The sequence below is a fragment of the Leuciscus leuciscus genome (genome assembly GCF_965113295.1).
Source record: "Leuciscus leuciscus genome assembly, chromosome: 4".
NCBI classification, from domain to species: Eukaryota; Metazoa; Chordata; class Actinopteri; order Cypriniformes; family Leuciscidae; genus Leuciscus; species Leuciscus leuciscus.
In genome coordinates, this window is record NC_138728.1 from 10,575,260 (window position 1) to 10,593,905 (window position 18,646).

An 18,646-nucleotide genomic window follows, 5' to 3' on the forward strand; every position below is an offset into this window, starting at 1 on the left:
ACAATAGTCTGACTGAGCAGCAGGTCTGTAATTAAAATTAGCCATCTAGTTTCTTTTTTCTTTTTCTTTTTTACTTTGTGTTACTATATCAATTTAGACTTATTAAAGCTATAAGTTATCCTACCAAGAGCAGTGATGGGTTTTCTCTTTGCCTTGTCAAGATTGTGGTTTGATTAATATCCCTTAATTGCTCATTTTCCATGTATAATCTTAACTCCTCTGATAAAGGAAACTAATAAATTAGTTCATTTTATTTCAGCCCAAATATTGAAAGCAGCAGCTTATTCTGGATTTTTTTTAGTTCTAGAAGAGCATGTATTGGGGATTTTTCAAAGATAAGCAAAGTAAGAATGAATGGATGAATGAATGGATGAATGGAATGGAATGAATGAATGAATGAATGAATGAATGAATGAATGAATGAATGAATGAATGAATGAACAAAAAAACAAATGGATGGACGGACGGACTGACTGACGGACAGAGAGACAGATGGATGAATATATCAGCCCCTTGAATTTATTTTTAGATTTCAGCAATGAACTTTAGATGGGAATAATTTAGTTAACCAATGAGAAAGCACAGTGCAGGCTGAACTCTTAAGGGGATTCTTGGAGCATGTGGAGAGACAGGTGTCTGAATTATGGCCATATTGTAAAAGGAGCTTCTTCTCACAATTTCCCTGCACTAGAATATAAACAGAAAATAATCATGAACATTTTTTGAGATAAATAAATATTGTAAACCACCATGGATGATTTTTGCCAGGGGGCTTGAAGGCGAAGGTGAACTCTAGAGACATTTACTATAAAAAAGTATTTGCTTGTTTACTTAGAGTATCACTGATATTGTAGCACTCACACTTTCTTTGTACACACACACACACACACACACACACACACACACACACACACACACACACACACACACACACACACACACACACACACACACACACACATAAAAAAAAGTTTTTTTTTTTATGTTCTTTTCAAAGCTTTTTATCAACATATGTACCATAACATGACTAGCCTTCAGGACAGTGACGTCTGTAATGGTTGGGCCTCATTGTTAACTGCCCACAATGTATTATGTTTCCTAGTTAATTTAACCACAGTGGCGTATGGTTTCACACTGAAAGACACCAGGATGCTCATAAAAATGCTGGACACATTCTAACAAGTACTGTTTTGCAATACACCACACTGATAGTTATAGGTCTGTGATAAGGACATTGTGAGATAATTAGAGTAGACACAAACGATATTTCGCAGAGCCAAAACTGAGATGATTCAAAGGGAAATGAATATGCATGAGAACTTTTCATCAACAGAAAAGCAATTGCATAATACAGACTTTTATATTTTATTATACAGTGTGAAAATATGCCATAATTAGTAAATGGTCAATTAGGTGGCTTTTGAAGGGTTTGCAATCAATACATGGATGTTTATTGTGCATTGGGCACACAAAGCTGTAAAGGAGGAAAAAGTCAATTATGTCTGATTATTATGCCTCATCTGTTGGTGAAACAGCTAATGTTCTGCATGGTTACATAACAAATGCTGCATTATGATAGCAACTTCACATCTGTGCTAATACTTTGTATACATGCAATAACACAAATACCCTGCAGCATCTTAAATAACCCACCTAATTTGTTTTGCCTGTCTAGGTCTGTTTAGTATTCAATAATAATGACTATTGAGCACCACCACCACCACCACCAAAAAAAAAAAAAAAAAAAAAAAAAAAAAACTGCTGAAAAAATACTGTAATACAATGATTTTGAATTCTAATCAGAATATGCATGCAGTTACACAAATAGAAATGTATATTATATTGAAATATAATAAAATATAATTAATACACACAATTTTATGAAGGAAATTTCAAATGGACTTTATTTTAGTTTTAAATATGATAATAAATACTAATAAATTATATATAAAATAATTTACATAATATATTTAAATATAATACATAATTCATACAAAATGTTATTGATTGATTGCTTGATTGTTTGGGGGAGACAATTGTGCTTAACTCTACTTAAGGATTATTTCTTTTTTTTCTTCTTTTTTTTTTTTGCATTTTAAATATGACAGAAATGTTGTTGATAGATTTTGTGAGCCTCACCCAATCAAAAGGAATTTAATAAACAAAACAAGCAATCTCTATTAGCTCTATTGTTTCACATTGCTAAATCTGATGTGTCTGTTTCCCAGCAGAATGCAATGTTGATTTAGAATGACAGAAGGGTCACCAGCTCTCTGTAATTTACTCAAGTCCCTCTGCACACATCGAATTTCCCCTCCTCATTGGGGTCACACGTTTTCATTTGGCAGGCACACTTTAGGAGACATAATCAGTGTAGATGATAGTGTGTGCTCTGCATCTTAACTTTTTGGGTGTTGTGTGTGTTTGCTATGATTAAAAAATGACCGCGGACAAGCTCTGAAATCCACTGCCACACAGGCTAACCACCATCACCAAGACAAACATACAAAGAGATGTTATTCAGTCTGACGACCATCCGGTGGACACTAGAGAGACACACCCCACTCCTACCCAGTTAGGGTAGGACCTTACAGTTGCTGACCACTGGCCTCATACACCCACACAAGTGACTAAAAATAGCTAATTCAGTGGATCATCCAGATGTCAAATAGCTCAGTGACCTGACACAGAATGGACATCTGACCAGGGTCGTTGCTAAAATTCACATGGCGTGGGACAAAAATTTGGACTGGATTTAAACATTGACTCAATGTTCACTTTTAGCCGATTAAAAATTATATTTCAATTCAATGATTATCCCTCATTTAACATACTGTATGACAAGTTGGTGTCTAGCTAAAGGTACAACTTTGAAGCCCATTCTCTCCTTGTATAAGCAGGCCTACAAAGTGCTAGACATAAAATCCAATAATTACCATCACTGTGATATTTTGGGCAAATATGATATCCTTAGCTGGAAAAATCTGACAAAATACACCGATGACTGTTTGATGTTTAAGATCCTAAATGGAAAAGCTCCTCCTTTTATTGAAAAGTTAAATTCTAACAATCGATCTACAAGATCAGCATAGAGAGGGGACTGTGTAAGTCAGGTTCAATTATTGTAGTGCAGAAAAAAAAATATTACACTATTACATGCCTCGGGTCGCTACTGACCCGATATACTTTTTTTTTAAAATTGGAAATGCATTATTTTGTAAATTTTTTTTGTTATGTTGTTGATAATTAATAAATTGAGGAATACTAAGAAAGTTGATGTCTAACTTTAAAAAAATTAATCAGGGGGAGGATGGTGATTTTAAACTGTAACACTAATATTTCTTGTTCAATGTTTTTACTGTATTTTTGATCAAATAATTGCAGCCTTTGTGAACATAAAGGACCCCGATGCCAAACTTCCAGTTTCAATAAAAATACATCAACACACATTTTTAAGGCATGAGTACTCACTGAGCTCTGCAATGCTCCCCACGCGGGTCGCCAGGAGGGACTGTTCAATGGTGCGGAGTTCAGCCTGGCTGTAGGTATGGCTCTCTCCGGTTTTCCCTGCTCGCTGCTGGTCACGGTGCAGGTTCAGACTGTCCGGCAGGCTCAGTACACCTGTGGGACAAAGATCAGACAATTAAAAATAAATAAACATGAACGAGCCAAAACCAGACAAAAACATCTGCAATGGGACCAAGAGACTTTGAAAGCTAAGTGTTATGACATTATCATTGTCTGAGAGGCAAATCAAACAACCCCTGAAGCAATTAACACCGCTGTTTTTGTGTTGGATCTTTTTCAAATCGCAACAAACCATGCGCCCACAGGTGAGTTCAGCAGCGTGTATTGGCTGGAGCCCTGGTAGTCGTTCATTCAATAACCATAATCAAATTACTGCACAGCACCGCAGCCAAGGCTTTTGTTTGAACTGGAGAATAGGCAACTACAGATGGGATATTGAGCTCAGCCACAGATGAATAAAGACAGATAACCAGCTATCTGTCTGAGTTAAAGGCTTCACACATTGGGGCTACAGTATATTGTGTTTCTGAACTGGTTTTAATTAACGTCTGATATCTGTAACTATTTGGTTTTGAGACATCCCTATAGCCATTTGCCTTGTAGTGTGTCAGTATATTTAAGCTATATTGTTTTCATGATGTTGCTTTTATACAACAGATCAATAAACAATAAGTTAATATTGAGTAACATACATTTCAAACACAATATTGTCAGTTACGATGTCTACATTTGCTCCACCACAGCAGAACCACGTCAGGAGTGGTATTCTTGAATGGATATTTCAATGACTCATAAATGAAAGCTGTTTGTTTTGTTCCTTTGGAGTAAATGGTTCAATGACCCCTGATTCATCCCTTAATGAATCAACATTTTTTGAATTATTTGATTAAGTAAATAATTAAGACTCATTAAGACAGAAACCTAAATGAAACAGTGTTGTTAAATGATTTGGTTGAGTAAGTTATTCAATGACCCACTCATCAAGATAGTCCTCTGATTCATTCCTAAATGACTCAATGTTTTTGAATGATAAAACTGAACGAATGATTCAATGACTCACTCATAAGAGTACCAGAACGAACTGTTCGGATGAAAAGATACATACACAAACACAAAAACAGTTTTAGAAATAATACATCATACTAGTTTATCAGATTTCAAATGAGTAAAGTAACTTGTTTATTGTTCAAGTGATTTCTCTTGAGAGTTACCTTAAAGACACAAAAGTCATTTAATGTGCATGTCAATAAACCTTAATAATATAACATACTGTAACATTACTTGTATAATAAGTAACACAATATTTAAACATGGTACTTTTAAAAGTAACATTCTCCAACACTGCACACAAGCACGCAACAGCCTTCCAGGAAGCTATTTTAAGCAGGTTATACTCTTGACTTTCATCTAAAGGGATTTGTGTTGTCAGTCTCCCAGAGGTGGGTAAATATCCTGTATCCTGTTGTATACTGAATGAAGCCGTTAGCACAAAACAACACAGGGAAAGAAACACAAAAACTCATGAAGTTTTCATAACACCATGATTAAAATGACCTGGCACTGGGAGTTCTGGCTGCTGCAAATCTCTTTGTGGTTAGTGAGTTTATGCATAATGGAGGGTGTGCAATATTCGCCAGATGGGAGACAAGCTGAATGCTTTGTCAAGAGACACAATGTTGTTCATGGGTGACATGATGCTTTTAAGGAATTTTGAAGGGAGTTCAAGCGAGGGAACACTTTGTTTTGGTTGATTGTCTCGTCTGATGAAGTTTCTTTTAAGTTGAGTGCCGAAATACTGCGTGAGGAGCAAATGTTTGCATGTGTACGCCGGTCCCTAATGAAGCCGCAGGACATCGCACAAGCCAGCGTGATGATGCCAGTTACAGTAGTTGCAGCATTTTGCTGCGGGTTTTTGTACAGTTGAACGAGGGGTGAGAGAGGATGATGTAGTCCATAAACAGGATCCGGCACAAAGTTACAGGGGATTGCTTGACCTGGTTGTGACTAAAAAATACCTTACAGCAAGACAGCTGGGTTATATATGGTAACATACACATATGTTACATACGTTATAGGGCATACCTTACGTCATACGTATGTGATGCGTGCTCTTTTCTTTTACTTTTTTTGTGCTCCCATGTCATTTCATTTTATTATGTTAATACATCAACCTAATTGAGCTTTTAAAATCAGTTTTTACTGTAAAATGTTCTGATAATAAATCAGGTGGTACAACTGACAAACAAAAATTGCTAAATAAAACAATTCAATGTACGTAACTGAAAACAAATATAGGACTAAAAATGTCTTATTTTAAATAAAATCTAAACAATTGTGATAGTTTACACAGGGAATTCTGGGACTGTCCTTCTGGCCCCTAAAATCACTTTTGCTAATACCAAAACCAAAAAAAAGTCAATTTTTTCTTTACTATATTTCAATTATATTTTATATACTATGTTAAAAGTACATTATCTAAATATATGTAATATATCATCTAAAATATAAAAAATACTTTTTAAATAATATTGAAACTATTGTTATTGATGCTTCACATGGGGAATTATGTCATTTGAGCCCATAAATTACAAGGCATTAAATTATTTTTACTCTTACAAAACTTAAATTAATTGTACTTGTAAATAATATATATATATATATATATATATATATACACACATATATACACATATAAGTTTTAACTTAGAAATATATTACCTGTAATAACAGTTAAAAATAAATAAAAAAATTAAGCGTTGAAATCAAAGTATATTTAAATTAAAAAAATTCCTCTGGCACAAACACATAAAAACATGCACTCAGTCTGAAAAACATGCAGTGAATGTGAGCTGTCATCACAATTCCCAGAAAGATATGGGAGGAGAAACAGACAGGTTTTTGATCGCTAGAAATCTTCTCATGACTCTTTCACTTCAGCCAAAAATATGCACTCCAGTGGGGAAAAAACAAGCCTCAATATTTTATGACCTCTCCGCCCAATCAACATTCCCTGTCTTGAAACTCTTCACTCTCCTCCTCTATAATCTCAGCACATCAACATTTCAATGACCTTACAGACGCTAAAAGATTCCCCTGCAATATTCATACAATCAGATCAGACCACGAAAAAGCGTGTTAGAACGTTCTAGTCAGTCCAACTTTGCAGGCCCACCATGTATCAACCATATTATCTCTCTCCAGCACTTGTATTCCCTACTGAGAGGGAAGCAACGGTTATTTTTATTTTCAGCAATGTGTTTTTCTCCGCTTCATATGGTGACTTAAAAGGTGAAGGGGGTGGGAAGAGAAAAATGAGACCCCAGTCCCTTGAAGATTGTGACCTTGGCCAACTGGTGGCAAAACGCTTTACTCTAAATGTTCCTTAGCACGATATTTATAAAAACCTGATTCTTCAACAACTAGGAAAGTTTCTCCATACTTGTACAGTGAAGTGGGGGATGGGGGGAACGACATTGAGTCATAAGAACACCATCTACTCGAGAACAGTTTGCAATAACTTTGTTTTAGATAGACTGGCATAAATAAAACAGTGCAAATGCTGCTAGACACTTCAGTCATAGCTGAGGAAATGAAGGAAACGCAGAGAGTTCTTTATCACATAACAAGTTTGAAAACTTCCTCTCTGCATAAGTTCAGAGGCCAGGGCTTGTTTTCAGACACATTTTGTGACCTGATCATATAAACTGATACTCAACCTGAAGAGATTGAGCTGTAAAAAAATATCTTTGGATATTTGGGTGTAATTTGATTGAAGACTGAATCCCCACGTCCTTGTTTTTACAGCACATCCATAGTCCTAGTAACCATGGTGCTCGGTTAGCCAAGACAGAGCATATCCTTTTTATTAAACTCCCGGCAAAACAAACATTTGCAAAGAATATGTATGAGCACACGACAAATCTTCAGATTTTCCAAAGAACCTTCTCTGACTATAAGCTGTTCACTGACCTGAATATCACATTGCTTGTAGTTCAGAGATAGTTTCATTGTGACAATATTCCTTGCTATTATATCACACAATGCAACATGTTTAATGAACTATATCGTTTTTCCTGTGCAAAAATGGTGGACATGCTCAACAGCTTTATAGAAATATTTCCCTTATCAGCAGCCATTTAGATAATCGGATTAGGTTAAACTTTATTTAGATGGTCCACTTTAGATATTCTACTACAGTAACTATACGTAACTTTGCAACTACATGTCAGTTAACTCTCATTAGAGTATTAGTAGACTATAGTAGACTGTTAGAAGTCTGTTAGGTTAGGGTTAGGTGTGGTTTGGGTTAGTAGAAGAAGTTGACATGTAGTTGCAAAGATACTAGTAGAGTGTCTGATGGGGGAGCATCAAAATAAAGTGTTAGCAGATATTAAGCAGACAGTCTAATAATGAGAGTTAGCTGACGTGTTGTTACAAAGTTACTTATAGTTAGTAGAATGTCTAAAGAGGATCATCTAAATAAATTGTAACCTCAGATTACAACACACATCATTCATTAAAATACAATGAATTGTGCAGGCACATCTGCATTAAGAAATAATTACAATTGGCTGATAAAACTACAGCATCAGTCAGTAAATGAGCGAATACTTTTAATGGACATTAAAATCTCATTAAATGACTGTAAGACGTATGCCTTTGGGGACCAGTCATTATGTGCAATATTACTGCCATGATTATGGGCCCATAATTCTCTGCTGGTTTTAGTGGCATTTAAGTGAAATCCAAAAATGACTTGGATGCCTCAACATTGGTCGTAAACCCAGAACTTCGACAGACTATCACATCATCCCCCTCTGCCGCTACATCTGTCACTTCTTAAAGAGCCAATTCATTTTCTATATAAGGAAATAGAGAGGAACACAATGTGCTAGCCAGATGGAAGCAAAACGAACAATATAAGTGCAGGTATATTATATTAGATGAATGCCAAATGGATTATCCATATGTTGATGCATGGTTTCAAGCTGCATTACACTGAAAATACTCAAAATAGATAAGACATTAAGCCTGTACTATTCACATGTCTTTGAGTACAAAGGCCTCTATAAATTGTTCATACTCAAAAATAAAATTTGAAGTTCTCTGAATAACGAACTAGCCATTTAAAACTCCTCCTATGAATGTCTGCATGTACAATTAAGTTTAGAACAAGTGTGAAAATGGGGTGAGAGCGATATGTCGCTGCGAGACACTGGAGGAGTGAACGGGGCTTGCGAGAGGGTTGTGAGTGAGGGTGCAGTCTCCAGATCCAGTTATTATAAGCGTCTTTGGACTTTTTTTTATTTTCACTTAATGCGACACTTTAGGAAGTTAATGAAGTGGGAAGTTGTGGGTTAGGGTTAGTGAAATCTTTATGTTATTTCCAAAATACAACTTATTTCAGTTTTTCGTAGCAATATCTGGCAACACTGCAATGCCAGTCTAAAGCTGAAATCTGTGGCCCTTAGACAGCATGGGCAAGTTATTGCTGACAGGATACCACATTCAGTAAGACAAGCGTAATGATCATCATGATAGAACCTGAATCAACACTATCAAAAACAGTAGCATAATAACACTACAACACAGGGGTGCATTTCCCAAAGGATGATCACGATGGGCCATTGAACTCTATTGGCAACGATGAAACTTGCAACCATAGTTGGCTTTGGGAAACGCACCCCTGATCTGTAGAGCAAGTAGGTTATAGAATGCAATATGCCAAATATGCAAACAATGGCCATGAAGAAGGCTATGCTATTTAATTCAGTTTAGTAATTATCCTTTCACTAAGTCATGCTAAAAACATTAAGAGCAAGAATTTTACTTATCATCCATATAGCAATGCTTATTAATGAAAGCTATTACAGTGATAAGTATTGTTGCATGAATAATAAACAAATAATAAACTTACCTAGCCTATAGTAAAGTATTAACAAATTGTGATGCATAAATAAGGTCTAATTTAACAATGTCCGTCCACGAAACAGACAGAACAGAGAGAGTGTACATGTCTGTAAAGTGTAAAACAACATCTTAAATAAAACATCTTTCTCAAACATCTATATGTCTGTCTCTTTTAAAGTTTATATAATGAGTTGCATTTGTAGGTGTTATTATAGCACAACTCTGAACATCCCACCCTATACCGCACTAATTCGCAAACCCTGGTTACAGCATTGAGTACAATAAACAGTCTGTGAGACCACTGTGAAAATGCTTCTCTTTTAAATTGAGTAAACATTATAATGAATGTCTTAGTATTTGATGTGCACTCTTTAGCATTACTGACAGCAGCACTTGAGCTGCATGAACTCCACAAGTTTGTGTACAATCGGATGACCGTGTTCTCCAGCATGATTTGAAATTATCCAAAGAGCATCTGGAGCATCAGTGGAAGAACATCTGACCATCTGTACAAAGAAGTTCACATGATCAAAGTCACAAATCTACTTTTTGTGCAAACTCTGAAATATCTCTTTTTCATTTGACCTCATAATGTTTCATTATGTTCATAATGACTTTCAATGCAGTCTCATCATTTTGGACCGCACTGTATTTTTCTTTTACAAACGGGGTGGAAGGTATACGTTAGATTTGCATATGCGCACCCCAGCCAATTCAGTTTTTCCACAGTTTTTGCACAACAACAGATTGTTTCCTTTTCTTGGCTTGCCTGTAACCGGCGGTTCTGGCAGGAACGAGCAAATGTGGTATATTCAAGATTGCCTGAAATCCCCTTTCAGCTCTTCACTGAATGATTAGATCTACAATCAATATGTCCCATTCTTTTCCTGTGACAGAAACACACTTCTCCTCCTGAGTGCACACTCGAACACTTTGTTTTGATTTCCTGCAGCTGTTGAAGTGATAAGGTATTAGAGAACTTTGTTAATGGAGTCACCGAATATCAGGAATACAGATGAATTCCACAACAGACAATCAAACTTTGCAGAATATATAAAATTGAAATCTGACAGAACAATAAGATTGTTCTAAAATTCAAAGGGGTTCAGAGTAGCTTTGTTCCACTAACTAAATTAAAGTATCCTACTGGGGGGGCGCTTCAATCGCGACCCGGCAAGGGAACCAGTCCTGTTACAAAAAAGACAACAAAACTCTTTAGCTCGCTTTCAATTTCTCTTTTTTGTCTCCCTTGCTGCAGCGCTGTACATTTGCTGGAGGAAAGTCCCATCGATTTCTCTACGGTGCGCGGCTGGTCTCTTATCAGAGTGAGACTCGTACAGAATATTAACAGCCAAGTCTCCATAGCAACAGGGCAGAGCTGCCCAGCAGCCGTGTGATTGGTGGAAAGAGAGACAGGGGCGGTGGGGATGTGCTGGATTTGGAGGTGAGTGCATACAGAATGTGCAGTGACAAAAAAATGAAATTTTGGGGGTACCTCCCAAAATGAGGGTGTGTTTGCCGTAGCGTTAGAAAAAAGCTGCAGATATACAGATAAGTGGATCTCGTTTGCAACAGCGCTTGAGTTAATAATGTCTGAGTTTTAAAATATTCAGAGCTTGTCTATTTTTGCCATTCGACATGACAGCTTGATATTTCCTTCTGAGTCATACTGCATGTAAAAACATCTGAAAAGTTACAGAACTTACAGTAGGCAATAAAAATGTGGGTGTTTTCGAACGTATGCATGTAAAACTTTTCTGTGCCCCAGTAAAATTGTCTTGACCCCTGATGAGGGAGATTGATGCATAACGGCCTGAGAAACAGGCGTTCCAATTCTCTGGATTTGATCATTTCCATTTGTTAAACCATTTAAAACATGATGGGTAAACAAAAAAAGGACAACACAAAGTTTGTATCAAAGTTTGAGGCCAAATTCACTGTAAATGGTGGTAGATAGAGTTCTACTAAAGTTCTACAATCTATTTAGTTTTCATTAATAGTTAAGTCTATGATAAAGTCAAATGTTAGCTTTTTAAAATACGTCTAGGTTACAATTATGAACTATTGAAGCCATCTGTAGCTCATAGTTACATTAACTCTGCACAAAAGTAGATATGAAAATTTAAAAAGGCTCTTAAAGACACCAGAATCAAATGCCGTAGCATTTTTTGGAAGATAAAAAGTCTTCCTAGGGAAGCACACTTGGTCACCAGCCACTAAACATTTCACATCATCTGTCTCTGGTCAATCCTTGCAGAAAGTGGGTCATATGGTGCTTCTCTTTTGACTTGCATAAATATTGTGTATAAACTGGGGTGGCTCATCTCACATTAGAAGAAAACCCTCTAATCTCACTTAGGAACACACAAATATGTTAAAACAATATGGATCGTATAATAAAGACAGCTGCTGCAATTCAATTCAATGTCCATTAGGCATAGAAAATGCTGAATAAATATCATTATGTACAATCAGAGTTCAAATGTGGAGACAGGCAGTGTTACGCCTCGAGTGCTAAATCATTAAAACACCCCACAAGCGGTCCGAATTCTCCTTCACCATGACAACCGAGGTGAATGCCCCCTTCGTCATAACACACACTGCTTCACAGCTGCGGCAGTTACCGGCAAACATTTTCCCATTTTGACATTTTACATCAGCTTGAAGCAATATGATCAACAAGGGACATTGAAAGATTTTAATGAGGGCCATGCTACTGACTACTGTCTCAGTAGAGCTCAATTAATATACATTTTTAATGCAAAACTGAAACATCTGGTGCTGAAGATCCAAAGGTCAATGTAATTTGAACTAATAAACAATCAACCCTTAAAATTTTCTTAAAACAAAAAGTGAAATAGCAAAGGGAGATTTTAGATTCTTCTCTTTTTTTCTGGCCAAAATAGATTTCAAATATATTTCAAAGTGTGGCCTTCAGACCTATATATTTCATTTGAATTTTCAAATTACAAAAAGTACTTCAAGAAAGTTATTTTCATATCTTAAACTGTATTTATTATATCAAATACATGTATATATTTAAATTAAAAAAAAAAAAAAAAAAATTGGAAATAAGGAACTAAAACTTATAAAAAATAAATATATTAGCAATTTATTTATTTTTCTATACATTTAAAAATATCTTCAAAAAAATATTTATATTGCTGTATGGGAGAAGAAACTATTACAAACCACATCATCCCCTTTTCATAATTTGTTATAGATAAATTAATGTTCATAAAAGATTGTTTGCCTTCAGATTGTGTGCAAAGCATGCTGGGACTGTAAGAAGATTGAGCGACATTGACCCGGACACAGCCTCTATGTGAATGATGATTGACAGATGAGATTACTTTTAGGAAAAGGACACTGAATTTCCAAACCGCAGAGATTCTGGCCAAGAGTTCTATCAGTGGATGACATTTCATTCTGCTGGGGAAGTGTTTCAATTCCATTTCCACATTAACCCATTAATGGCTCACTTGTGGGCATAGGTTTTCACAGGACAGAGTTCATTTCCCACATGCAGAAATGTTTTACCAGGTTACAGAGCTTTTTGCTACTCAAGCTAAAAACCCAAGTGGTTTGTGCTTAGTCTCTGTCTCTGCCAATGGAAGTCACAAGGAAACGTCACTTTGCCACCGCAATAAGCATGTGTGCAGTGGTGTTGCTTAGAAACTGTAGCTTCCCAAGCTACAAGTAATGTAAAGTAGTTCTACAGTCAGTCTATTCATTTGAAAAAGCAGTTACCTACAATACAATGAAGCCATTTAAGAAGTGAATGTCTTTCAACATGTTACTGCCAAATTATATTTATTTTTACGATCAGAGTACTTATCAGGTGACAGCATAATTTGAACATTTAATTCATGCCATTTATTTATTAAATAGTAAAAATGGTGTTGTGAAACATATTATCCCTACTTGGACCAACTCAACCTTTTAGGGGTCTTCTATTCTATGACTGATTAGAAATGCCAGAAAACCACATGTCATAAAAATCATGAAAATATTCGAATGCCTTTTCAAATTAAAAATCCCGTTATGTTACAGAACATATAAATGGTCAAAACAAACTTCCTTTTCGTTTTCAGTTTTCAGACTTGGCCTTCCACCAGCAAGCTAATAGCTTATTAAAGAAAAGCTCTTTTGATTAGAGATCACAATAATGCACAATTTTTTCCAATCAATCATAAAAGAGGGACAGGATTCTGCGAGGGAAAGTATCTTGCACGACACCGGTTCATTTAACTGAAACGTTCGAATGAACAAATTAAGCTCACAAAAATGAATCTCACATCCCAATATAAGGGAAAGAGAAAGGACAATCTAAGTGAATTTGAATTTGAATTTGGTTGTAAATTTGATTTAAAAAAAAATCTTTGTCACAACACCACAACTCAAAAAAATTACTAATTACTGGAAAAGTTACTGTTCGCGAAGAATACAGTCTACTTGGTAGCATCATGCTTTTAGTTACTTGCTCCCCAACACTTCACTGCAGTCAGTCCATAAACACCAAAAACATTCACATTAGTCACAGCTAAAGGTCTTCAGTCAACTGCAAAGATTATTTCACAAATGTTACAAATAACCCCAACATACCAGCACTCTCCAAATAATTAACACAGTTCACATCATATAATGGGATCAAAAGAAAGTCCCACGCTGCTTTGCAGCACGCTCCTGCTCCCCATCTGTGCTTCCTGAGCCTGGACTGACTCATCATGGCAGAGGACAACAGGCAGAATCCATGGAGTCAAAAACAACAAATCAATAAAAAAAATGAAATATCTGAGGACTTATAACATACAGTACTACATTTGTACAATATACACTTGACTGGTCTTTAGCCCTCAGCGACCCACCACATCAAAAGCAGGTTTTCCAGGTCGGCTTGTGGTCGGTAGGGTGGCGAATTCCCAGCTGAATTTGTATTTCCTGGAGGGAATCAATCCATGGGGAAAAAAATCAACCCATGGCAACAACTTAAAAGTAGCCCAATTCCACAGGAAAACCACAGACTTGGCAACATTGATCAAACCACTTGTTGAAACCAATTACACAACTTGTATTCTCTAAATGTAGGTTAGAATGCCAAATAACAGCACCTCACACTCTGAAATGTATCATAGAAATACATTTGCCTATATGTATTTATATACATATTATAGACAAATATATATATTTTGGATTTAAATGCAAATGCTTAAGAGTCTATGATTGGATCAATATTGCAGTGATTCTCATGTTTGCAGATTGTTATCTGTTGTATATGTAGCTTTTCATTTCTTAAAAAGCATGTAGGAAGACACATCATGTCCATATTCCAGGATGACAATGTCAAGATTCATCAGGCTCAAATTGTGAAAGAATGGTTGTGAGGGAGCATGAATAATCATTTTCACACATGAATTGGAAATAACATCAAAACATTTATTTCCATTAAGAGGTGCATCAATTTTAGGTCAAGATCTTGTATTGACAATGCAAGAGTCAAGCACTCTGTAAAGTCTCCTCCAGCAAATCCCAAAGACTTTCAATGAATTTAAGGTCTGGACTCAGAGGTGCCAGTTCATGTCATCTTGGAATATTGCCATGATGTGTCTTGTTTGAAAAGAAATGAAAAGCTACACACTCCATCATTTAGGTTTAGAAGAACTGTTGCCAAACATATAACATGCTAGAAACACAATACTTACTGCAATAATGATTCATAGACTCTTAAACATTTGCCTATTTAAATTTGAGCACTGAAGATAGCAATGTGCTGAAACGTTTGCTTGCTGGTGTCTATTTGTTTTTAACTCACATGCACTTTGCACTTTTTGCACGATGCAATTTATAAAATAAAATAACAAATGTGTAGACTTTTCCAGTCTTGGGTGGATCAGTGTGCGGTCAGCCACCCTTTTTGTTCATTCGCCTATTTAAATCCAAACAGCAACTTTTTGTTGGCCACAAATATATATACAATTATTTACAAAATATGTAATATTATACATTTATGTAATTGTTATTTCTATTACAAGTAAAATGATGTGGTAAATATGTGTTTGAGGAAGCTTGTATAAACAGATGTTTTGTGCTGATGTAAGATTGTCCAGCTAATTAACATTGTGTGGGCAACAAGCAGCAAAGTGCATGTAAAATGTGGTCGGTTTGGGGTGATGACGTAAATGCTCTCTGGCCCGCAGGCCTCAGCGTCAGTCAGTCACTGTTGGGAGGAGGCAGAAATTTCAAAGCCAATGGCGAAGCCAGATTCAGTGACCTATTCAAAACCCTAACTCTCTTCACATGCTTCTTATCTGCTTTACAGGGACAGAAGGAAAAACAGAGATAGATGATGACAGGGAAATGAGAGAGTAGTATAAAAAAAAAAGAAAGGTAGACGTGACAGAGAGTTGCGTGAGATAAAAAAGACATGGAGAAATATGATAAAACAAAGGCTTTTATGTCTTTCATAAAAGCTAGTCTGCTTTCTCCTGGGTATTTGATTTAATTCTCAATATTTCTCAATCCTGACCAGGCCAAAACAAACTTCAAATGTATATTTTTTTGAAACTGAAGCAAAGTAACTAGAACAAGGACTATCAAAAGGCTGTAACACACTCAAACCAGCTGAGGTGTATTTCCACACAAGATATTCTGTGCTCAAATTGAGATTCTGTTCATTCTGCTGGTGAGATGGTCCATCTTAGGGGTTAACATGACCCAGAGGCCCCTGCTTGGGGCCCAGCATGTGTACCTTGATGCGGCCAGGCCCAAGCAGATGGCAGCCATATGTCTGCAGAACACGGAAGAGCAGCTCTACAAATGTGAGGCCAAAAACTTGGTTATATTCACATTTAGAGCCCACTTGTCTTCAAACTGGCGGCATGAAGCTATGACACACACACACACACACTCATATTGTCATCTACTCATACTAAGGGCTTGTATGCAGTCACTGAGAAAACATTTACATTCCACCTACAGACTTAAAATAGAAACACACAGACAGATATGTCAAGTGTCTGAGGAACTGTTAGCACTGGTAAGTAGCATATTAAAACAACACATTCCCTGCATGCCAATATGCCTACTTCCATTCTATATAGTTGGCGGAAAACAGTGTGTGGAATGATTATATCCGAATTCACAGTACTCATAAAATGACGTGAAAAATACCGGGATGACTTACTACTTCCTCAAAGATTCCGGAGTGTACATCTCCTGGTCATTTTACTATCCCATGAAGCCATGAGAGGGGAGTTGTAAATGGCAAAGGACTGATGCAACTGACACCACAAGTCACACGATAATTTAATTAATACTGCACACATTGATACTACAGTATATAGTACATACTTTTTAATGGTTGTGAAGCTTGTTCATAGTAAAATGTACAGTATTATGTAGGCTACTCAGACTGTATGTCATTTCGAACGCACCTACTGACTTAAGATGAGAGGTGTAATGCTCCTTTGCTGATTTTCTCACGGTCTTGCTGCTCTACTATTAGGAAATGAACCATAACATTACATAATGAACCTTTACGACACTACACGGCTTTTACCTTAATCCCATACATATGACTTGGAATTAACGCATAGGTGTGGTCCAAAAGCCTCTGAAAATACCATAAAACATGCCAGAACATGTGGAAATTAGCCTAACCTTTAGGCAGCTATTACTGTTTCTCAGCTGACATTTACTCCAATTTGTCTGGCAGCAAAAATGTCCTTGAAGTCACTGGCTTCTAGATAGGGTGTCATAGCCACAGGTTTCATCATGCCCTAGTCGACAGCTTAGAGAAAGTCAAACCGAAACACCTTTGGGGTGGAACGGTCCTAGACACATTTACACGAAGTCAAAAAACGACCAAAAAAAGTATACAAATGGCAGGTTAAAAGTCTTCACTTGAAAATTGCATTTTCTTCCCTTGTTTGTCTACTCCCTGCTGCTTATGAGATGAAAGCAGTGCTAAATTAAGATTCAAATATGAAAAGAAATGACTTGATAGTTAAACAGCTTCATTATAAACCCAAATTAGAACCGAAACACAGACCTCTGCATTAATTATTTTCTTTCTTTCTTTGGAAACAGGGAAGACGATAGAATATTGAATATCCAGACACTTATAACAGCAGAGGAACATTCAGAGTTGAAGGGAGGTGAATGTACAGTTAGTTCAACTGAGCCGAGTGTGTTTCCCCCATCTGAAATGCTCCCTCATTCGGTCTATTTCCTCTGTGCCACTGCACATTCATTTCCCTCTCGGTTTTCCACCATCCAAGCGGGTTCTGGCAAGTTCTGCCACAGGCAAGCAACACTCGGTTTAATTATTGCAGGGGGTTGAGCTCGTTTGACAGGTCGACCTACTCCACTCCATTTGATATGAATAAGTGAGTGTGAGAGAGGAAAAAGGAGGGGGTAAAAAACGAAATAAAATACAGAGATGGAGGAAAACGAAGAGGAAACAATTTTCAGGTGTTTCAAGAAATTTCTATGTGCACAAAAAGCTTTCCAATTTACCATTACCGATGTATGTGCATCAAGTTCACAGTGCATGCACAAAATATTTCTCAGGGCTTAATTTGTTGAGTAAAAAAAAAAATCTGTCATTTTTTTTTAACTAGTTGTCAAAACCAGAAAGCTTTCATATCAAACATCCCTAAATGTAGAACATTAATGCATCACCTATCATCCGAATGTCCACAAATGTCACTCTGCAACTTTGGAGGACATTTCAGTGCCTCGCTGCGCTTTGATAGTTTGATGCTCACTGCTGTAGCAGTGACAGCTCCAGCAGAGGCTGTGGGAGACGGTGGCCCACTTTCTCCAGGACTGACAAATCAGAGACACCAGGCAGAGTTTTAAAACTGATTACAAAAACAAACCCAGCAGACCACACTGGAGAGACATAGACGCTCCTCTGCTGTTAGCCTCCGGTTCTGTTTGGCGATCTTCATCAATTCTTAACCTTCCCGATCGGATTCTGGCCGTGACCCAGAGCCTCTGGGCTCGGCACCCTGCATCCTGTGTTCTCCTGAGTGATGCAAACAGCCTGGTGCATATGCGGTCTTATTTTGTGGTGACAGTAATTATATCGGTGAGAAAACAACCTGCAGTTTTCCTGCGTTAAGCCTGCAGATACAACCCAGGGAGCCAGGAAAGCACTGACGGGAATGTTTACCATGCAATATGACTGATTTGGGTCAAGAAC

General features: G+C 36.8%; 1 protein-coding gene across 3 annotated transcripts in view; it reads right to left on the reverse strand.

The window, feature by feature from the left end:
• Positions 1 to 18,646, reverse strand: part of btbd11a (BTB (POZ) domain containing 11a) — a 139,244-nt gene that overhangs the window by 35,704 nt on the left and 84,894 nt on the right. For all 3 annotated transcript variants that reach the window (XM_082166323.1, XM_082166322.1, XM_082166321.1), the window contains one exon: positions 3,472 to 3,621. Coding sequence is in view for 2 of the 3 variants with exons in the window: in XM_082166322.1 (XP_082022448.1) it covers positions 3,472 to 3,621 (150 nt within the window). In the remaining variant the exon portion in view is untranslated. The remainder of the gene's footprint in view (positions 1 to 3,471; positions 3,622 to 18,646) is intronic.